Source organism: Lytechinus variegatus, chromosome 1 (assembly GCF_018143015.1).
Source record: "Lytechinus variegatus isolate NC3 chromosome 1, Lvar_3.0, whole genome shotgun sequence".
NCBI lineage: Eukaryota > Metazoa > Echinodermata > Echinoidea > Temnopleuroida > Toxopneustidae > Lytechinus > Lytechinus variegatus.
The window spans coordinates 79,369,892-79,391,527 of record NC_054740.1 but is presented as its reverse complement, the minus strand read 5'-3'; the positions used below and the strand labels follow the sequence as shown (position 1 = coordinate 79,391,527).

General features: G+C 35.1%; 1 protein-coding gene across 2 annotated transcripts in view; it reads right to left on the bottom strand.

Annotated features, from left to right (window-relative positions):
* Nucleotides 1-8,600: 8,600 nt before the first annotated feature.
* LOC121424342 (kalirin-like) overlaps nt 8,601-21,636 on the bottom strand; it is a 52,774-nt gene continuing 39,738 nt past the window's right edge. For both annotated transcript variants that reach the window (XM_041619995.1, XM_041620002.1), the window contains one exon: nt 8,601-9,266. In XM_041619995.1, the coding sequence (XP_041475929.1) occupies nt 8,997-9,266 (270 nt within the window). In that variant the 3' untranslated portion in view covers nt 8,601-8,996. The remainder of the gene's footprint in view (nt 9,267-21,636) is intronic.

Sequence of the window (21,636 nt, the reverse complement as noted above, 5' to 3'; positions counted from 1 at the left end):
CCTCCCCCTACCCCTTTCCTTGGGCCTCTCTCTATCTTTCTATCTTCATGTGAATCTTTCATTCTTCCTGCCTTTATTTTCAATGCCATTCTTTCATTTTTTTTCATTCTTCATTTTCAATATCAGTATCAATATGTGTACATGCATTTGTCTTTATGGGTATAATTTATAGTTTTCTCCTTTATATATAAAATACCACATATTATATGTTAATTGTATATTATTTGGCAAATAAAGATGATATATATGTTATCCTTTATATTTTTCCCTTTGATTCAATTTCCCCTCTCTCCATCTGCCCTTCCCTATCCCCAAACATTTGCTGAATCAATGTTCCGGAGTTCAAAAATCAATTGAGTAACGTCATTCTATGAATGCTTCTAATCCCAGCAAAAGACATGTTATAATCCAAGCCATGGACAGAGTCAATTGATTACACCAAGCTGCTCCTTGCAAGCAAAGAAAAGATGGAGAAGAAGAAGAAAAAAAAACTGCAATTACAGTCCCATCTCAAAGATGAATATACCCCAAAGGCTATATTGCCTTTATTGCATCACAAATTTATCTTTGGAGTTAAGGGGCGACTCTCAAGTTGACGGAGTGAGAAGCAATCATCTCCAATAAACATGAACCCATGATATTTCTACTAGCCTGGATGTCATCTATGCTAATGAGATGGGTCATGTGAAATGCAGGTTTGGTACTCATCCTGTAATTTGTGTATTTCAAACTGTGTTTAAATTCTAATATACTGTCACATGCCAGATTCAAGATTACGAGAAAGGGGGTATAGAAGAAAAGGAGAGGAACAACCAATGAGGGGGTGAGTGTGGAGATTTATCAATTTTTTTAAACAGCACAAATTGGTCTATAATGTTACATTTTGGTTAATTTCTTACCGAGTGTGATTGAAAGTGGTGCATATTTGATGAAAGATTGGAAGAAAAAAGCCCACTGATTTGCATAAACAGATAAAGAGGGGAAGACATAGATAGTTACAGAGCAATAACTTGATATCTTACAGAATTGATTGGCATGTTCATGTTTCCTTCCAAACACTTGGTCGTTATTTTTGTTGGATTCTTTTAGAATTCACTTTGTGATGGCTACCAGAGCAAGGGTTTATGTTTAGATTGAGGAATGGTCAAGTGAACTTTTTAGAGGGGCATCCAGTTTCTCTTCATGAAAGAGAATAGGTACATTCCAGACATGTCCAATGGAGGAGGAACAACAAACAAAAACAAAGGACAGCGGAGAAAGCACAGAATATGTTGAAGCAAAAACAACAGAAAGCAAGACTTTTATCAAAGTAAGGCTCCGTTCAAGGAGCGCGGGAAAAGCTGAGCATATTTGGTTAAAGCTTCACTATCGTACGATTGCCTATCGAGGGCAAAGGGGAGCATGACAAGAAACGGAGAGAGAAAATGGTACTCCCATGGCGGACTAATTGCACTTGGAAAGGAAATGCCTCTAGCATCACATCTTAATTCTTCTACTCCATTCTCCATTTTATGAATTGTGGCAACTGCCTCTTAACCACCTTCCCCTTTCTCTATATTCTGTGTTCTCAACCGACAAGTCAACACCTATGAGGAAATCATGAGGACATTGTTATTCCACTCTCCCCTATTGCACTACTCCCCATCTCCAATACCTCTACAAGAATTAAGATTCCCTAAACCTCTGGTTAACTTCAAGGAAGCAGTATGCTATACTCAGCCATTTTCCCCCCAGCATAAGAAATATTCTTAGACACTACAAAATTACAGATCTGCGGGTATGCCCTACACACATACCTTCCACCTGCCTATCCTCCACATACATGTGAGGATCAAACGATCTTAAGTTACCATGGCAATAACATGCTATTTGCCTGTTTTACTTCTTAATCCATCTTCCCCGCCTCCACAGTTCAAACTTATGATGCTAACGTTTTCCTTGCTGCTCGCATCTTGAAGATGACACAATCCGTTAAGAGGCCTGATGGCAGTTATTAACAGATATTTCACTTCAGTTTCAGGGTTTTGTCATCATGGAGGACTACAAGACAAGCACAGACTTCCTTCCGTCAATAGATGGCCTCTTTTTTCAATACAGACATTATTTAATGAGGAATCTATATCGTTCAAGAGTGTTTGTTAAATTCCTTCATTTCCAGAAACAAGTAGAAGGTACAGGAAATGTCCCCTTTATCAGGATGTCAAAGGCAACTTTGGCAAAAACAATTAGGAAAAATCAAGCAAATTCACTTTTATGTAGAAGTGTATTGTAGAGCTTACCAAGAATAAGATTTCAACAAAAACAACAAAATTAAAAACAAATTGCACAAATTAATTCAGGCAATCATGAGTGGGAGTTTATTTTTTAAACAAGACAGGTAAAATACCTCTATCGGCCACAAAGAAACGTTGTTAACACAAACAATGTTTCTGTGAAGCAAGTACTGAATAATCAATATGGATAAATCATGTGGAACCTTGCTTTTGTTTTCTCTAGATGCTTAGACTGCTTTTTGAAAATATTATTCTACCTTTTTACAATACGACATTATACTACATACTTTTCAATTCAGACATTGACTGTGACTGCTATGAATATTTTACAACTAAGAATATACTCAGGTTTCAATGATGAAGAACTAATTGCCAAAAAGAAATGCATGCAATGATTTATACTTATGTTTCATAAACACTGGTGCTGCTGCCAGGACTTTGTGGCAAGAGAAGTTTCACCAAAATAAGCATCCATAAAAGGAACACGAGAACAACGCAGCATCTTGGACAATGTAACTTGCCACCATACCCATTATCATTCAATCAGTATCATCTTCTATTTTCCATACATCATATCATACGAGTATCATTTTGTTTTCACCAACCCCTTCCCTCTCCCTCCCTCCCTCCTTTCCTCTGCTGTCTGCCTGATGTTCAAGAGGCCTCCGATGATTGCGCCTCCAGCAAAGTCACTTCCGTGCATCTTCCGCCCATGCACAATTAATTCAACCCATCAGACTTACACCACAAGTACCAACCATCTTACCCTAAAGAAGATTTTTTTCTCTCTTTCTCGTTCTTTCTCTCTGATCTTATTCATTTTTCTATCCATCCTATTATATCTCTCTGTCATTGTGCCTGCCTCTTCTAAAATCATAACCAAAGTCTCAGATTTATTGTTTGAATATCCGCACTCTTAATGTTTATCTTTTTAATCCTCTTTTGTTTACCCCCCCCCCTGACTCTGCCCCTGTGCCTCACCCTCATCCCTTCTTCATAATTTTTCTGTCTCCTACACCTACAAACTCTCCTACCATCTCTTCTTATTTACCTCATATTAATACCACTCCCTTCAATCACTTTCAATAAACATTATTCATAGACATGAAATTATAGATCGGAGTTTGTAAAGTTTGAATCAGGAAAAGCAAAGTAGATGAGAATGATATCACAGAATAATCAAATACTAATATGAGTAAAAGAGGAGTTTTCTTACTATATGAACTACATTTTGATTCATGGTTTAAAAAAACTCATCATGTACTACACATTAGAACAAATAAAATCCTAGTCTAACTTGGAAAATTTGTGTCTTCTTAAAAAACTTATCCATTCCCCATTGACATGTAAACATGCAAAACTGCGCCCATGCTCCTCTAAAACATGCCACGTACTCAGTCACACTGCTCAAAGTTGTGTGTATACACAAGAGCTATGATTCTATTGAGTACGCATGATATATGGATTGATAAGCACTCATAGTCAACCTCGTCCCTCCCGGAGTCGCCATGATCACTCCCATTGGCCTGTTACCATGGCAACCCATCCTACAATAAAGAAGATACCCTTAAAGAATGAGGTCCATGCTCGATTGTAAGAGGATTACGCTCTTGAACCTAACTTCTCCTTTTTTCACCTCTACCTCAAAAACTTTCACTCATCCCATCTCAATGTTTAAACATGTTTTGTTCAATATTTGTTCTGATGTACAATTACAAAGTAATATAAGAATAAAAAATATTTAAAATGGTAGTGAATTAACCAAGCAATAACCACAAGCCTAGAATATTTTTTATCTTCAAAGAAGCGATTGAAAGTGAAGAACAAATGCACAGTAAAACGTCATCAAGCTAAAAGAGCATAAGGTCATATAAAGGTGAAACGAGAAAAAATAACAATGTGAAAAGCTAAAGAGAGAATATAGAGGAAGTTATCTTCAAATGTCAACTTCTATATTCGCTCATCTTCTCTGGTACGACATGGGAGGGATTCAATGGAGTGAAAGGTCTTTTCTGCATCAGTCGAAGATGTTGAAAGACACTGCTAAAAGGCGATTTCAAGAATGCAAAATTGGTCTCGCAAAGCCATGTAAATGAAGTGCAATGTAAAACACAACAAAATGTTCTACCTACCTGCTGTGTGACCCTGTGACCTTTATACATAAATGAAATAATGTACATGCACTACTTAAAACAGTGTCAAACATATTTACAATAATTCACATTAATATGCAAAAGGATTTGCAAACATGCATCAATTGTACCCCCCCCCCCCTCACTTGACAACCCTTTGGGTGATAAAAATGATAGCAAATATATCTACATAACAAAATATAAATTGGGTGGATTTTAAGTATTTTTCACTATTCTGAGGACTATTTTTAAAGGACACATCTCTGAAAAGGACAAGTGATTTTTTAATTCTCATCCACTCCCTAGAGAGAACATTAGCGACTTTTTAATGTTAATTAAGAGGAATATCTGTTCTGTTAAAAAGTAGATAAAAAAAAAATAATAATAGCTCTGAAATCAACGATCACTGCTCCCCCCCCCTGTGAATGAAATTTTTTGCTTTCAATATAATCACCTACAACTTTTTATCCTTGCAAATATCTGGAGGTACTGATTTCATTTGTTATTTGTTTGCAAGGATATACCTTACAATGTCGATAAAACAAATATGTCAGGCCATCGCTCCAATGCTCACCAGGGACATATGTTTTGACAGAGCAATGATCAGGACCTAATAACACAGAACTTAAAAATCAATTTGTATGACCGACTGCGCATGGTGCTCAATGCAATCAATAATAAAAATCAGCGCTATGATCAATTTCTCATCTTTGTGACAGAGGACTTAAATCCTTTGGTTTGAAATGCATACCTCATACAATGATATCTGAGCATTAGCCAGGAAGGACTATGTCAACGCAAGTTAATTTGCCAATGCTCGCTATAATGATTTCTTTTGGTCCCTCAACTGCAGTGTCAATGATATCAGGATTAAAGTTAGTCATCCACCTCTCATAAGGGATCAAGAATGTTGCAATTCACTATTTTTTTTTACTCTCTTCAAGAACTTTGCCTCCTGGTACAGGTACTCATAAATATTATCTTTCTTTAAACTATCAGGTATGTATTTTCACAGTTATTGTGCTTATATTATTTTTTCTTTTACCATTTCTCCAAGTTTCCTCTTACTTCATGTTCTTCCTTTTTTTCACTTTTTCCTTTTTTTCTTTTCCCTTTTTTCCATTACTTTTTTTCTTTTCCTTTCTCTTGAGTCTTCCCTGCCATTTTATTCCATTTTCTATCTTCAACAAAACTTCATGTGAAATTCTATGTATGGAAAACTCACAAATACCATACCATGTCTACCTATATGCAGTGCAGTGCAAAATGAAGAGCATGTGAGACCAAAAATAACACAACAATTGAACAACAAAACGATCTTAAAAGTGAGAGTCTTCTCAAATACCAACCAAAATTATTTCCAAGGCAAAATAATATTCATGATGGGAATTTACATGACACAGACAATATTTACAGTCTTGGATCATTCAAATATCAATAATTCAATCTCTGGTATAATAATGCAAGTGAACAAATATTTAACTTGGAGGACTCTCACAAAGATATAAGTCCACGGTCATAAAGATATGGGGTTTCCCCCTTTCTTCAAGAAAATCAGGTCAATTCTATGGATAATAGTAATATTTTCATTCCCCCCCCCAAAAAAAAATCCTACCAGGAAAGTAATCATGAAAATTAGATGGCAATTGTATTTAATAACAAAATGTCGTTCACTGATAAAATGCATGGCAGATTGATTTTCAAATGGCTTCTTAAATTGCCAAGGGCTTTCCAACCAAAATTGGGCAATTTATATGCATTTGAAGATTATAACAAGGAGATACCTATTGTAATAGATGTATTCCCAGTTAGATTATGATACTAATATGATAGAGATAATATACTTATTGATTGCCCTTTGTTCAATTAAAAAATAACTTATCCTTACAAGCAGTAAAAAAAATCTATATGAAATCATTCAAAGCGCATCATGCAAGCAACTGCAAGTCAAGAACTCATACATTGATGCAAATATAATGTACACAATATGCTCCACCTGTTGCAAGAAATGACATATAGGACTATTATGAGAATTTCCAAAGTAAGAAGGAAAAGAGAAGGGGAAAAACATCATTCAATAAAACATCGACCAATAGCATGACACCTACAGAATAGCCTGGAGATATATATGCAAGCGTGATCAAGCTCCGATGAGCAATAAACTCAATTGAACCATAATGATTCATTCCCATGATTCCATCATGCATCTGAAATCCCAGAATGCACCTGGTGGCACGACCATTTACATGAAGCTATAATAACACTCTATTAACCAATATACTTTCTTATTCTGAAAGGCTGGTCAACTGGTTCTACGAGCCAACATACTGATCCTGCAGTCACAACAGTGAAATGAACTCCAGACTGACAATTAGGTCATTTACAATGAAACATTGTCAGATGTTTTAGAGTTAGTTTGGTTGGTGGGACTGTCGCTAAGACTTTTCTTATGATTTCTGAAGGAGTACAGAGATTAAAATTGCCTCTCGGCTAATGACAGCTTAGTGAAACGAAGGGGAAAACAAAGTTTACATCTCATGAAAAAAAAGACACTTATTTCACATCTACCTCTGAAAACAAATTAACAAAAAATAATATTCAAAGAAATAATAACAGTACACAAGGTTGGAAAGAACAAGACAGAGTGTAAAATGATGGCTTACTACACTGGGGGTTAATATATGCAAAGATGAGAGAGCATGATAATTAAATTTCAATAAAATTTACTTCTCAATGAAGGTGGTGGAAAGAAGGTAAGTGATTCATGATAACAGATAGTTGTTTCACATCTACTACTGATAACAAACACGTAAAAAATAAGTTTAATATGAGCAGTGCTCAGGTGATTCACGAGATAAATAAGTAGAATGTGTGGTTTATTTTCATTTCGTCCAATTGCCAACTTTTCTACTATCATTTGGTCTACCGTCAGTTTCGTCCACTATCCACATGGTATAATTGCCATTTAGTCCACTCACCATTTCGTCTTATAACCAGTTGGTCCAATAGCCATTTAGTCCATAAACCATTTGGTCTAATTAGACTAAGTGTTAATTGGGCAAAATGAATGAAAGTAAAACGAATATTAGACCAACTGGTTATGAGACAAAATGGTCATAGATGTAAAGGTGATTAGACAGACTGATGATTGGACTAAATTGTTATTGGACCAAATGGTTGTTAGACGAAATGTTGATGGACGAAATGGCATTAGACTAAATAAAGGTAGACCATGTGGTGAGCGGACGAGTTGGCAGTGGACAAAATAGCAATTTACCAGATTTGTATGGAAGGCTCACCAACTAAAGGCTCATTCAAATACAGCACACTAAAACACTCAATATATTTTACTTTACAAAGGCTATAGATATGAATCACTGAGAGAAAATAATTTGACTTGGCAAGAGACTTTTTTCTTGTTCCAAGGTAGCAAAATGATATTTAAAAAAAGAATGTTAGTGTTATCGTAAAATGAAGTTATGTTAAACTGTTCTACATTTCAAAACGGTAAGTCCAAATGATCAGATTTATCTTTATTCGTAATTTGTATTTCTTCCTGGATGAATCAAAAACATACATCAGCGTAATTGTAAAATGATTTTTTCATACTTCAGTTTACAACTTATGAAATCCTATCACAGAACCAAAAGTTGCCATATTAATTGTGGGAATCACTGGAATGACAAGATGAAATGTCAGGATGAAATCATTATATTCCAATTTGGACAAATGGACAAATGTGTCTTGCCACGTTCGAAAACTGTGACAAGTTTTATTGTTAATTTTATAGCTTTCAAACACATTTGATTAAGGCTTCTTCAGTTCTGTTATATGAAATGTACAAATTCTACAACACCATGAACATATATTACACAACTTGAATTCATGGGAAGGGTTGGGGAATATTGATATTAAATGAACACAAATCAAGTAGTTTGACATCTAACACTGATAACAAAAATAACAAATGAATGAAATGAATTCAAACACCAAACAAACAGATATAAAATGATTACATTCACATATAAATATACAAATAAAAAGCAACTCTTTCAATCAACCAAACAATCACTCACTCAATCAATAAAAACAACACTCATAAATGAAGTGTACATTGGAGATGGGAGGCTTGCTAGGATAAGGGTTACAGGTCATTCACTATTAGAAATGATAGCAAGCTCTATCAGGTGGGGCAGAATATACTGATGAGCTAGTTTGCAGAAACTTGTGAAATCTTAGCACAGTAAAAACAGAACAAATAGCATGACATCAGCTAAAAAAAAAATCACTGAATTGAAATCATTTATAGACAGCTCTTTCCTTACTTCCCTGAGATAAAAAAAAGGCCTTGCATGACTTATGCAATAATCTGTGTTCTTTTTTTTCAATTTTCAATTTTCAAAATTTTGTTCATAAAAGATCTTGAGTATTATATGATACGTTTCCCTAATAATTTCAACCGATGTTCTAAATTTATTTCTACAGCTGTAGGAATCCTTTTGGAAATTATAGAATGATGGAAAAGAAACAACAACAACAAAACCAAAACAAAATACAAGGTACACCATAAAAACACTTTGATTAATTCAAACTATACAACATCCTCAACAGCATGCCACATACCTAGACTGCTTGAGCTGTATCTCTGAGAAGCAAGTCGGATACAGTAAGCCGGGACCATTCCTTCTATGGGCGTGGCATTGTCCTGGGCCAGTGTCCGGATCAGGTACCAGTCTCGGTTCTCATATGGCTGGTCAAGGATCTCCACCGTCTGACCTCGAGTGACCGATAGCTCGCGGCTGGATGCGGCTTCAAAATCTTCTATGACCACTCCGCATTCTGTGCTCATCCTTGTCGAGTCCTGGAAATGAAATTTTTTTTTGGCAATTTAAGCTTGGCTTAAGTTCACAAAATATTTACATCAAATGATTGCACTGATAGTGTCCCTCAAAAGGTTTTATTTTAAATCAAAGGAATCAGGGTTCCCACAGCAATCTGAAAACATAATTCCATGACTTTTCCATGAATTGCTTTCTGGCACGGTTTCCAAAATCAGACACATTATGATGGCCTCCATAATTCCTTTCTAATTCCAACCACTACCTTACTCATGACATGTACATCTACATGTATTATCATTGGTATATGGTCTGTTTCTGACCAGGGTACAGTAACATTTTCGTTTCACCAACATCAAGATTCAAAATTGTCTTGAACACAAACTCATGTAATTTCTTGAACTGACAGATTTCCATGAACTATTTCCAAATTTTCAGAGCATAGCATGCAGATCTTGTCACAAAGTTAACTATACAATACATGTAAATGTAAATGTCAAATTTTCCAGGCATATTGAAATTAGGATCCTGAATTCACCTTCACTATAAAACTTCCGCATAAAAGTCATGGAATTCTGTTTTCAAATTTCTGGGGGAACCCTGAATTATATGAAGATGAAACAATTTACATATGTCACACATGAGCCAATTATTACAAAAGAGTGACAGTTAAGGTTTACAATAAGGTGACATGAAAAAAAAGGCGAACAAAGACATCCTCATCCTAAAATTCTCAACATAGTGCTGCATTTCACTCTACATTACAAAAAAATTAGGTAATTTGTGATACAACTTGAGGACACCAGCTAAATTAACAAGTGTATTTCTCTATATGCTCCAAAAATAATGAGGATATCTTGAAAATTTGACATTTGATGCCTATTTTGGTATTTCACTAAACTTCATTTTCAACAAAGAGAGGACACATTATTTGATGCTAAAATAGCAATTGAAACATCTTGTGTAACTAAGAGATTCGGAACCTTTTGAATGTAGTGTTCTGATAGCCATGCTGGTAGTGCTTGATCGGTCGTGATCATGCCTGCTCACCACAAGACACAAAACCACTCCCAACAAAACAGAATGTATGCAGACTACATGACTGTAGACCACATAACATTGGAAAGCTCTTGAGGCAAGGGATGCCACACCCTTTCAGCCTTCCACTAGAAACTATGTCCCAGGAGTTTTGTAGAATTTGGGATGTTACAAAACTGGGAAAAATGGAAATTATGAACACCAATTATAGCAGAGTATGATAATTAAGTATGAGAGAACTTTGCGAGACACAACGAAACGGAAAGCTGCCATAGCCATGAGGTAAATGCAATTCCATGACTTTTCAAAATTTTTCCAAATTCCCTGACTTTCCAGAACCACAAATTTTTCCATGATTTTCCATGACCGTGGGAACCCTGGGAATATGCAAATGTTTCAAATTTACACAGGAATAATATAATAGTATAAAATCACAAAATGTCACAATGCTTATGATTCCACATGTTCCATGAGAAACCTGTATATCAAGACTACCCAAGGGGAGGGACAAAAAAGTCTTTATTAAAGCAGATAGTCTCTGTGGATATGTTCACATGTTGCATTGAGCAAAACTGTTCAAGGGAAACCAAACATCCAGGTCTCATGACACAATGACACAAAGGCTAGAAATTAATTGTATGCTTGATTTTCATGATTGATTGTACATTGTAGTCAATGCAATCAATTGTAAAAAAAAAAGTATGATTGCTAAGTTTTGTGTTACGGGCAACTGGTCTTTACAGATAGGTGGTCCTTCTGTACAGGTGGTCGCTATACAGATTTGCATATGTACATTTTTGGGACAAATCACTCTTTTCAAATGTTGATCATGTCTACATATGATACAGTTCCTCCAAGTAATGTTTACTCATACTAAAAAGAGGGACAAGTCTGACATAGGGTATATTGGTAGTTAGTTGTGAGTCCACATCAAAGCTTAAAATGGTGTGCAGTCCCTGACGTACATGTTTGTGTGGCGGGAAGTTAATTTTTTGTAGAAAGGTCCATGTAGGTCTTGTTTTTTATTCTGAAAAAGTGCTTTTTTAATCAATGCTTCTACCAACTCTCAAGAGCACCATCAAGTAAGACCAGACCACCTTAAACTATTTCTTGATGACTCCTTTCACCTTAACACTTGATTTGGTGCAATAAGAATGAAGTGGGAACAGATGGCTTTTACATTTAACAATACCACAATTCTGCGAAATTCCACTTTCGTTGATTTCCCTCCAGACTCGACATGTGTCACAAGACATGAAGCACATGTCATGAGTATATATACATACTCTGATTATAAATGCTTATGTGTTTAGTGGGTTTACTAATGCAATGTGAATATTTGCTCATGATAATTGGACACCTCAATTAATAGTTCTTTTACTGCCATGAGGGAGGTGTCTAATACACCCCTCTCATTGTAGCCTCCCCCCCCCCCCCCTTCACCAATGCCCATACAAAACACATTTTCTTAAAAACTCATTCAGTATGATCAATTTTTTTCCAATAAAAAAACCCAATTTATTAATTTATTTTTTTTTAATTCATTTATTTATTTATTTGTATTTATGTATTCATTTATTTACTTATTTATATATTTCTTCATTTACTTATTCAGTCATTCATTTATCTAGTTATTTTACTTATTTATTTATTTTCATTTTATTTTTATTTATTTATTTTTTTTTTTGGGGGGGGGGGGGCTAAACCAAACAGATGTATAATACAACCATCCAAGTGCATAATTTCATCCAAGAAAAGATGAAGCGTAACTTGCCTTTCATTTTTTTTAGTGAGAGGGAGAGTAGAGAAAAGTACATCCCTGAATATTGCAAAAGGTTTGGGCCATATACAGTTTTCAAAATCCCTTAATCTGGCATGGCCTATTTGTTGATTGTGATATTGAAATGATGCCATTTATTGATAGTGGGACATAATCCTCTACAAGACATTTCATTTCAAGTAAAAATCACCTTTGAAGTGATGGAAACTTTCTCTTCATCACCAATCCACACATGGGTCATATTTTGCATAATTTCTATCACACGTTTACTATCGGCCAATCAAATTGAATTATTTCGGTAGCTTAAAACTCTTTAAACTTGTAAAATGGGCATATGGTTGGTAAGAACTCACAATCTATTGTAATCAGTGGATTTCAATCACATTTCAAAAATTCAATACAAAATTTAGGGCAATTTTGTATACTGAAATCTAAAGCTGATATGAATACAGTTTGTTGAAGGATTTGTATAAAAAAAAGAAAAGGGCATCATTACATTGGTCATAGTTAATCAAATATTAGAAATGAATATGACCAAGCATTTTGTAAAAAAAATTTAGAATTTGTTTTGAATCAACTAGATAAATAAAAACAGGGACACAACATAACTGAATGAACAAAGATTGATGGAGTTTAAAACATGGTTTGCTTGAAAGGTTTAATACTTACTGGCTAAAGAGACAAATCACCCATATTATATTCAATCTACATGTATTTGCCTATACTGATACAATAACATGCATTTTTTGTTAAATATCAGTATTCAATACCATGATGTCATGGCAAATCGTGTTAATTTTTTCTATATATATATATATATTCTCACATGATGCATTATGCTTAATATGAAGACAATTAAAACATGGATAGAAAGAATGGACTGTAAATTACTTAATTTTAGCTAATTCATTCGTTTGATTAATATTATTGCAAATTAGCAATCACTTATTCAAAATCAACCCTGCCTGATGAAATGTTATTATGTTTTGACCAGTGGCTGCCGATTTGACATAAAAAAGGTTGGTTAAAAATTTGCAATTTGGTGTGCATCAGGATTGTGTGGTGGTATTCAACAGGTTCCTTGCAACAATACAAGACTCTACAAACAGGATATTGAAGATAACATAGTGACAGTAAGGGTGGAATTCTAGAAACTCACTCAACCATAATTAGCACTTCCTTTCTGAAGGTGGATATCGATTAGGTGTTGCCATAGAAACCAACCACTGTTAAATGAGACGTGAATGGGGAGAGGAGTCTCCATCCATTGCTTTTTGGCCTCATGTCAAGCCCCAACTTCGCCTTTTACCTAGTACTTTTTTTTTTAATTCCATCCAAAATATTTGGGATTTTTTGCTATTATGAGGTCAGATGATGCATCGTGATGTCTGAAGAAAAGGTGCTTTTCTGTTTTATTGACTAGATGATCTATATATTAGTGTCCTGTCCTGAACTCATACCTTTTATCTATAAAAAAGGGAATCTACAAGGCTATGTCGACAGGAAGGCAGTGTCATTTAATGAAGTCACAATTCACTAATGGGTTTTCACTCCCCAATTATTTCCCTTTTTAAAAAAAATCCATCCTCCAAGAATCAATTTGGGTTACAAATATCAACCTACATGTATTAACAGTAGCATAAAATAAAAATGTGTGCAAAAGATATAGGTAATAATTTCAACCAACATCACATTAATTATGAACAAACCAAGTACATGTACATTTATGTATTTCCTAACCAAATTTTCTGAGTGCAAGGAAATACAAGGCTTCAAGGTTCTTTCAGTAATCCTTCTTGGAAAATGATTAATCTTGGAAAAGACCTTCTCAATCTCATAGTAACAACTTTTGGTAATACCTTCTGGAGAATGAAAAAATAGGTGCCAGTTTTAATCACCATCTTTCTCCCTAATGTCCCCATCTCCCTTCCTCACCCATCATCAGTTAACTCGCACCCCACATGTTCTGCATCATCTGTATCCGGCTGCGATGAAATGAGAGCTCTTGTGTTCTTTGGCGTTCTGCGTACAAACAGCACGCGTGACGCAAGCGCAAGCATGATGGTCGTCAGCGATACACGCACTTGATCACGTCAGGGGGCTACCCGCCGAGTGTACTGTCCCGTTTCTCCAAAAGATTAGGCTATGATTCAGACCTCAAATCTCTATCGTCATAAAACACCTCACCCAATGTACATAATCTGGGTAACAAAATTTGTCAGTTTGTCAAATTTTGCTGATCCAAAATCAAAACCTATTCAGAAGCTGCTCAGATTGCTGCTCTGAAGTATTGGACTACAATCCAGACCCTTTAGGATAATTGTTGGTCATGTCTATACATAATCTGAATAAATCTGTTTTCAACAAATGTGGGCTTACAGTTTAGCATGCCCCCCTATGCATGTAGGTGCAACCTCATTTGAAATGTGCTTAATAGTAATACACTTGTATATCAATCATATTAACAGCAGTCCGCTTTGTCCAGGATTGAAATCACTCTTCTTTCCACTCTTGAAAGTCAATCACTTCCATTTACCTAGAAAAGAAAATATCAGAAGTCTTGAGTACAAGACTATTTCCTTATATTCACCTTTCAGCACCTTGAAATCCCTACTTTCAATACTTCAATCAGACTTTGTTGTAGACTAATTAGGCTAACAAGATCTCCTCCAGAGTAACAGCATTAGCCTGTACTTCACACCTAAACTTGATGACTCTATCAGAGTCTTAAGTTAAGGAACAGACTAATAATTCAAGATAGACGGGAATTCAGGTGTTGATAAATGGTGAAATAGCCATATATATCTTTGAAAATGGAATGATTTCACACTGTTACAATTTGAAATGAGAACTGGTTATAACTTACAACGAAACATGGTCACACAATAAATAACATGAATTCTTGAATTTCCATATTTGTTTCTTTAAGCACATTGATGATGAAAATGTCCATATCAACAAAAAAACTATGATGCTCGATTCATTACCTTTCATTACTAAAGAAAAGAAACCTAAAAATACAGAACAAAAAGAAGTATCACATGCTAACATATTCATACTACTTATTTTCAGAATGAAATGAACATAACAGGATTATGAAAAAATGTTTTTTGAATACAATCATTCCAAAGTTGGTTATATTGGATAGCAATAAATGCAAATACCCAAATCAAACTCATTTAATCTTGCTTGTATTTTCAACCTACCATAGAAGTATGAAAAAAGACTAGTAATACTCCCTTAGGGTTTGTTAGCAGAAAAACGGTGAGATAAGGTTACGAAGCGCTGGATTGGACAAGTCGGTGGGGTGTCGAGGTTTGTGTAATTTGGACTCGTCAGGTGGTTGCGACCGGCCAAAATTTACGCGAGACTTCGTCACGCTGACAAGACTAGTCTGCTCAAAGCAGGATCAGGTTTGGGTTACAACGAGAAAACCAACACCAGCGCGAACCAAATTAACAAATTCTTCCTTAGAAGTCTAAATAGAGGGATTTGGTCTGTTTATAAGTGTCTGGACTGTTATCATGTACTCTGGAATTGACATACTAAGGAAATTAATGTATATGTATACTCTGCATGAAGCACTATACTTAGTACCTAAAAAGAAAATGCCACTTTTTTCCACCCTTATAAACCTTGCTCATAACAGAACAAAATGAACTGATGAAAAAAACTCAGAAATATGATAAATTTTATGATTATCTTTAGCTCTAATTTAGTATAAGATCATTCACAATAAGTAAAAACTATAATCATTCCATTACACTTTGAAAAAGGTAAAAACAAAAAACCAAAATCATATCAAATTTAGCTGAACTGCAACACAAACATGTGAATGAATAAGGTCTAATAGTATCACATTTTGATTTTGTGGTCTATTTTATTATCTTTTTTGCACTCAATAGAATTTTGAACATTTGCAAATTTATCAAATAATTGTGATCTCCAAGAAGGCTCCAGATCTATATCAAGAAGAGTGGTTTATCACATACATATACCATGTTCATTGCATCCAATGGATTCAACTCTTGTGCATAACGCATTGAAATACACTCCACTGGAGAAAATAGCATCCTTATGAATGAAAATTTCAAAGTGTAGGCGGCTTTAAGAAATCAAGCATCCGCTCACATAGACCAGTCAGTATAACGCTGCCTTGTATGTCATGTTTAATACATATTGGAGAAAGAACATTAAATGTCCTAATTTCATAATGAGACTCATACAAAACCTCGAAGAAATTATTTTGAATTTTAGAAATTAAAAGAAACAGCTATAAATTGTCAAAGTTGCCACCAAACACCCCAAAATTGACAGCTCTATCAATGTTTTTTTGTAAGCTAAATATTACAACAGAGGCTTGTTATATGCAACAATTTCATAAATAATTCTTGTATGATGATGATTGAGTCATTTCCTGAAATTACTAAATTAAATGAAATTCAAAGCAATAATATAATAAAGAAGGTCTAACAAAGAATAGAGGATAGACTTTTACTTAAAGGTATTGTTTAAAGTGATTGGTTAACATTGGTTTGACTTTTAAAAAATCTGAGCTAGAAGGTCACACTTGTCACCTGTGTCTTTGATATGTTACAAAAATGAAGCCCAGAAAAAATTGCATTCGAAAATGATTATTTAGTGCTTCAAAAAATGAAATATAAAGTGACCGAAACACCATCTTAATTTCATCCCATACACTAATGTGTACTATTTAGGTGTCTATAAGACGCCTATTTACAAAATCGGGATTTGCCTTGTAGCTTTAGCTTTTCATTCTCAATAATGGTTGTTTTCAGGGTTTATTAGTTCTAATACATGCACTTGTACACATGTTTCATCTTGGTTTGAGAATTTTTTTAAATCGGCTGCTCACAAAGTTAAACAATACCTTTAACTTTGTGAGCAGCCGATTTAAAAAATTCTTAAACCAAGATGAAACATGTGTACAAGTGCATGTATTAGAACTAATAAACCCTGAAAACAACCATTATTGATAATGAAAAACTAAAACTACAAGGCAAACCCCGATTTTGTAAATAGGCGTCTTATAGATGCCTAACTAGTACACATAAGTGTATGGGATGAAATTAAGATGGTGTTTCTGATCACTTTATATTTCAATTTTTGAAGCACTAAATAATTATTTTCGAACGCATTTTTTTCTGGGCTTCATTTTTGTAACATATCACAGACACAGGTGACAAGTGTGACCTTCTAGCTCAGATTTTTTAAAAGTCAAACCAATGTTAACCAATCACTTTAATGAAATGTATGGGGACCATTAACATAAAGGTTTTTGAAGGACTGTATACTTCTCTCAGTTGGATCAGTCAATGACAGGAACAGAAAAGACAAAGAACATCAATAGAATTGAAATAAAATAATATAAGAATTAAAGTAGTAGTCGTTTACACACAGTGAACGCTAATATGCATGTATACAGAATATGCTAATATCCTGTCACCATTCTACGAAGACAAAAAGAAAGAAGAGTGATATATGCAGCGGTCATCGAGGTCAAGTCAGCTTGGGGGTTTCCGGTTACCACAGGCATGTTTCGCCATAGTGTCGCATTACATGATGGACGTGCACAAAATGAGTAGTAGTAGTTTATTCTTTTTTTCAAACAAGAGTGTCGCTAAGGCGAGCACATATAATACGCCCGTCTGTAACATGGAAAATGGAGCTATTGGTCAAGCAAGAAAAGTGGAAGATGGAGACTTCACCTTTGACCTGCTGACCTCAAAATCAATAGAATTGCTAGGATCTATGCTAGTATCATACACACCAAATTATATGAGCCTAGATTCAGTTCAACTAAAGTTATCATGTTAACAAGGACTTTAGAAGGGTAAGATGAAAACATAACACTGTGATCTTGACCTTTGACCTTTTGACCAGAAAATCAATAGGCTTCCTGGGATACATGCTAGGTACATACATGTACACACCAAATTACACAAGCATAGGTTAAGTTAAACTGAAGTTATCACGTTCACAAGGAAAAGTTAACGGACGGATGAACAGACAGACAGACAGAAAGGTAATTAAAACAAAAGTAAATCATAAAGTATACAAATTAAACCTAACATTATAGGTTATTTTCTCTGGATACGTATGAGAAGGGAAAATAATGTCTGAAATCACAAAATAGCATGAAAATATTTGTGTCTAATAATAGAATTGTGAATTCATTGGATCACATGCCTCAAAATAATGAATGAAAATTAATAATCAGTCCTTTATTATAAAAACAATAATATCATAGCAATTAAAGGGGTTCAATTTCCTATTTCATACATTAAACAATTTATTTAATTAGTTGTTTATATTTTACTAAGTTTATACATTACTGATATGGATGAAATCAGTCTAATTTACAAATGACTCAAGACAACCAGAATAAATAAGATCTAATGAAGATGTGAAAACAGTGGCATAAGAATAACTATTATTTTTTTCTCAAAAGAAATAAGATGCCTAATGAATATCTGTACCTCTGAATCATCTGAATAGAGACATTCATTCATAACAGGGAATTATTCAAATCTCTATTTGGTCTGGCCTTGCTCACCCAGCCACCCTGGCAATGATTCACATGCCAGAAGGCCTGGATATTCCATCCATCTCTGACTTGTACATTGAATGCCACACTCTCGCTCATGTCCACATTCGTGAAAGGAGTGATTCTAAAGTCAATGAATGTTTGGATTCCAAACTTGAAAGAGAGAAAAAGTGGACAAGAAAAGTGTCTGCTACTGTGCAATCTGAAAAGATTTGGAATGATATACATGTGCAAAATCTAACAGCTAATAAACAAAAAATTGCAGTAAGAAACTCATGTAAACAACGGGTGTCAGAATACTGGCGAAGTCATGTGAGAAACCTGGCGGTGCAAGGCAAAACCCTTGAATTAATTAGTATAGAAACCAATAACTCCCAGTGGAAGAGTGTGGCATACAATCTACCCGAAAGAGTAACCAAATTTATGCTTAATGCTCTAACGGACTCATTGAATACACGGGCAAATTTGCTTACATGGGGTAAAAGGTCAAGTGATAGATGCACAAAATGTTGTAATCGTGAAACACTGCACCATGTGCTAAATCACTGTCCAGTTGCCTTAGAACAGGGACGTTTCACTTGGCGCCACAACAATATATTACATCATATCGTTGAGGTCGCCAAGTCGGGTATTGATGCGCACAGTGAATCTGTATCAAGTCCTGTCATCCAAAGTGATCTCGCAGGTGACGCACGGTCTGTCCGGTCTACTGTACCTGTTGAATGCACCCAAACAGACTTAATCCCAGATATGTGCATATTTTGGAAACGGGATAAGAAACTTGCAATTATTGAACTCACGGTTCCTTTCGAAACAAATCTGATCAGGGCAAATGAACGAAAATCAAATAAATATGCACCTATGATTTCGGACATAGAAGCCAATGGTTTCGATGTGGCTTTCCTTCCTATAGAAATAGGTTCCAGGGGCTATATCAGTAACGACAATTCACAAAAGCTGAAGAAATTTCTCTCGCTATGTGGGAAACCGGTGCCTTTCAAGACCTTTCGGGATAAACTTGCCTCACTTGCCATCACTTCTTCATTTGTAATATATTCGGCCAAGGAGGAACCCGTATGGGAATGTCATAACCCTCTAATGTAATAATGTAATAATAACCAAATACCGTAAGACAAAAAAAAATAAATAATAATCATAACAAAAATATACTACGACTTATGAGGATCTCCAAAATGTGACCCCCCCCATAACATACTCCCTCGGAGATAATTTGTTCAGCATATTGACGTTGGTGAGCGTATGGGCCTTCCGACTGTTGGCTGATAAAGTTCATTCATTTAGTGTGCAATTTTCTTTGTCTAACGGTTGGTGGGTTCATGCGTTCACCGGCCCAATATTGTTTTTCTTTTCTGTCTGAGGGTGTGTGGTGTGGAAGGGGGAAAACATAGCCTGTTATAACTATGTATCCAAGGAAAGAAGAAACGTTGCTATCTGGTCTGTGTCGGGGTATATGTGCAATCATTTGAATTTATGTAATGCCCTGGAAGTCACATGTTCTTTCGTCTCTCTTTCTCTCTCACTCCCCCCTCTCTCCCACCAGCCCCCACCCCTCTCCTTCCTCTCTCCTTTACTCTCCCCTTTTCATTCCTCCTCTCACTTCAATTTTCATTATTTCACGTTTGTATGTACTGTCTCTCCCTTCTTTTATAATTTCCACCTCTCTTTTCTCAACTGCTTTTACTGTTTTTTTTCCTTTTATACACTCTACTTCTCTATAATAATTTCTATGCTTGTTTTAATATTTTGATTCGGGGTAATTATAGTAATGTATTGTGTATGCTATTATGTTAATATAATCTATGTTATTTATGTATGCCCTGCTTGTTCTGTTACTCAGATATGTCCTGGGCACTCCCTTTATGTTTGTATATTTTTATTCCTTTGAACGATTTGAATGTTAATAAAGTGATGAATTACTACTTAATTTCATCTTCAAATTGGCAACATGAATCCATTTTTCAGCACTATGCTTTTTCTTTTCATTTTTTGGGGAAGATCATGTTCCTAATATAAATATCAATTGACAAAAATATATTTAGGAGTAAGACATTTGCGAAGAAAGCCAATTCAAGGAATCTTCTTTTCAGCACTAAACAAAAGATGCCAATGCAATCCCTACATGTTTGTCATGTCCCTCCCCCACGACTTATCAAAAATCAAAAGGTTGGGTGCCCAATGCCCCCAATCCACCTGGCACCACAAATGCAAAGAGCTCATAATATGAAGCTAAATAACAGGTCTAGCATGTAGATTGTCATGTCTGTAGTTGAAGTACATGTAAGAACCAATTGCATTCACATGCAGTGTTTTGTAGTTCATTAAGGGTTCTTAGAAGTGCTGTAGACAAGGTTAACAGTCAAGTGTGCACTTGTGTACCAATTTATAGTCTCTACATTCAGATGTTAATGCAAAGAAAAGTAGACAGACAGTTCACACCCAATGCTTAAAGGTATTGTTTAACTTTGTGAGCAGCCGATTTAAAAAATCTCAAACCAAGATGAAACATGTGTACAAGTGCATGTATTGGAACTAATAAACCCTGAAAACAACCATTATTGAGAATGAAAAGCTAAAACTACAAGGCAACCCCCGATTTTGTAAATATGCGTCTTATAGACACCTAAATAGTACACATAAGTGTATGGGATGAAATTAAGGTGATGTTTCCGATCGCTTTATATTTCAATTTTCGAAGCACTTAATAATAATTTTCGAACGCAATTTTTTCTGGGCTTCATTTTTGTAACATATCACAGACACAGGTGACAAGTGTGACCTTCTAGCTCAGATTTTTAAAAAGTCATAACAATGTTAACCAATCACTTTAAGAATGATATAAATTTTTATTGTGAAGAAGCTAATAAAGCGATAACTGATCACATGTATTTTCATACAATGCTATTCCCTTGAATGAAGCACATTTGCGTGTGTAACTTCATGGAAAGGATGGAGACTCACATGAAATGCGTGCATGTCTTCTATACTT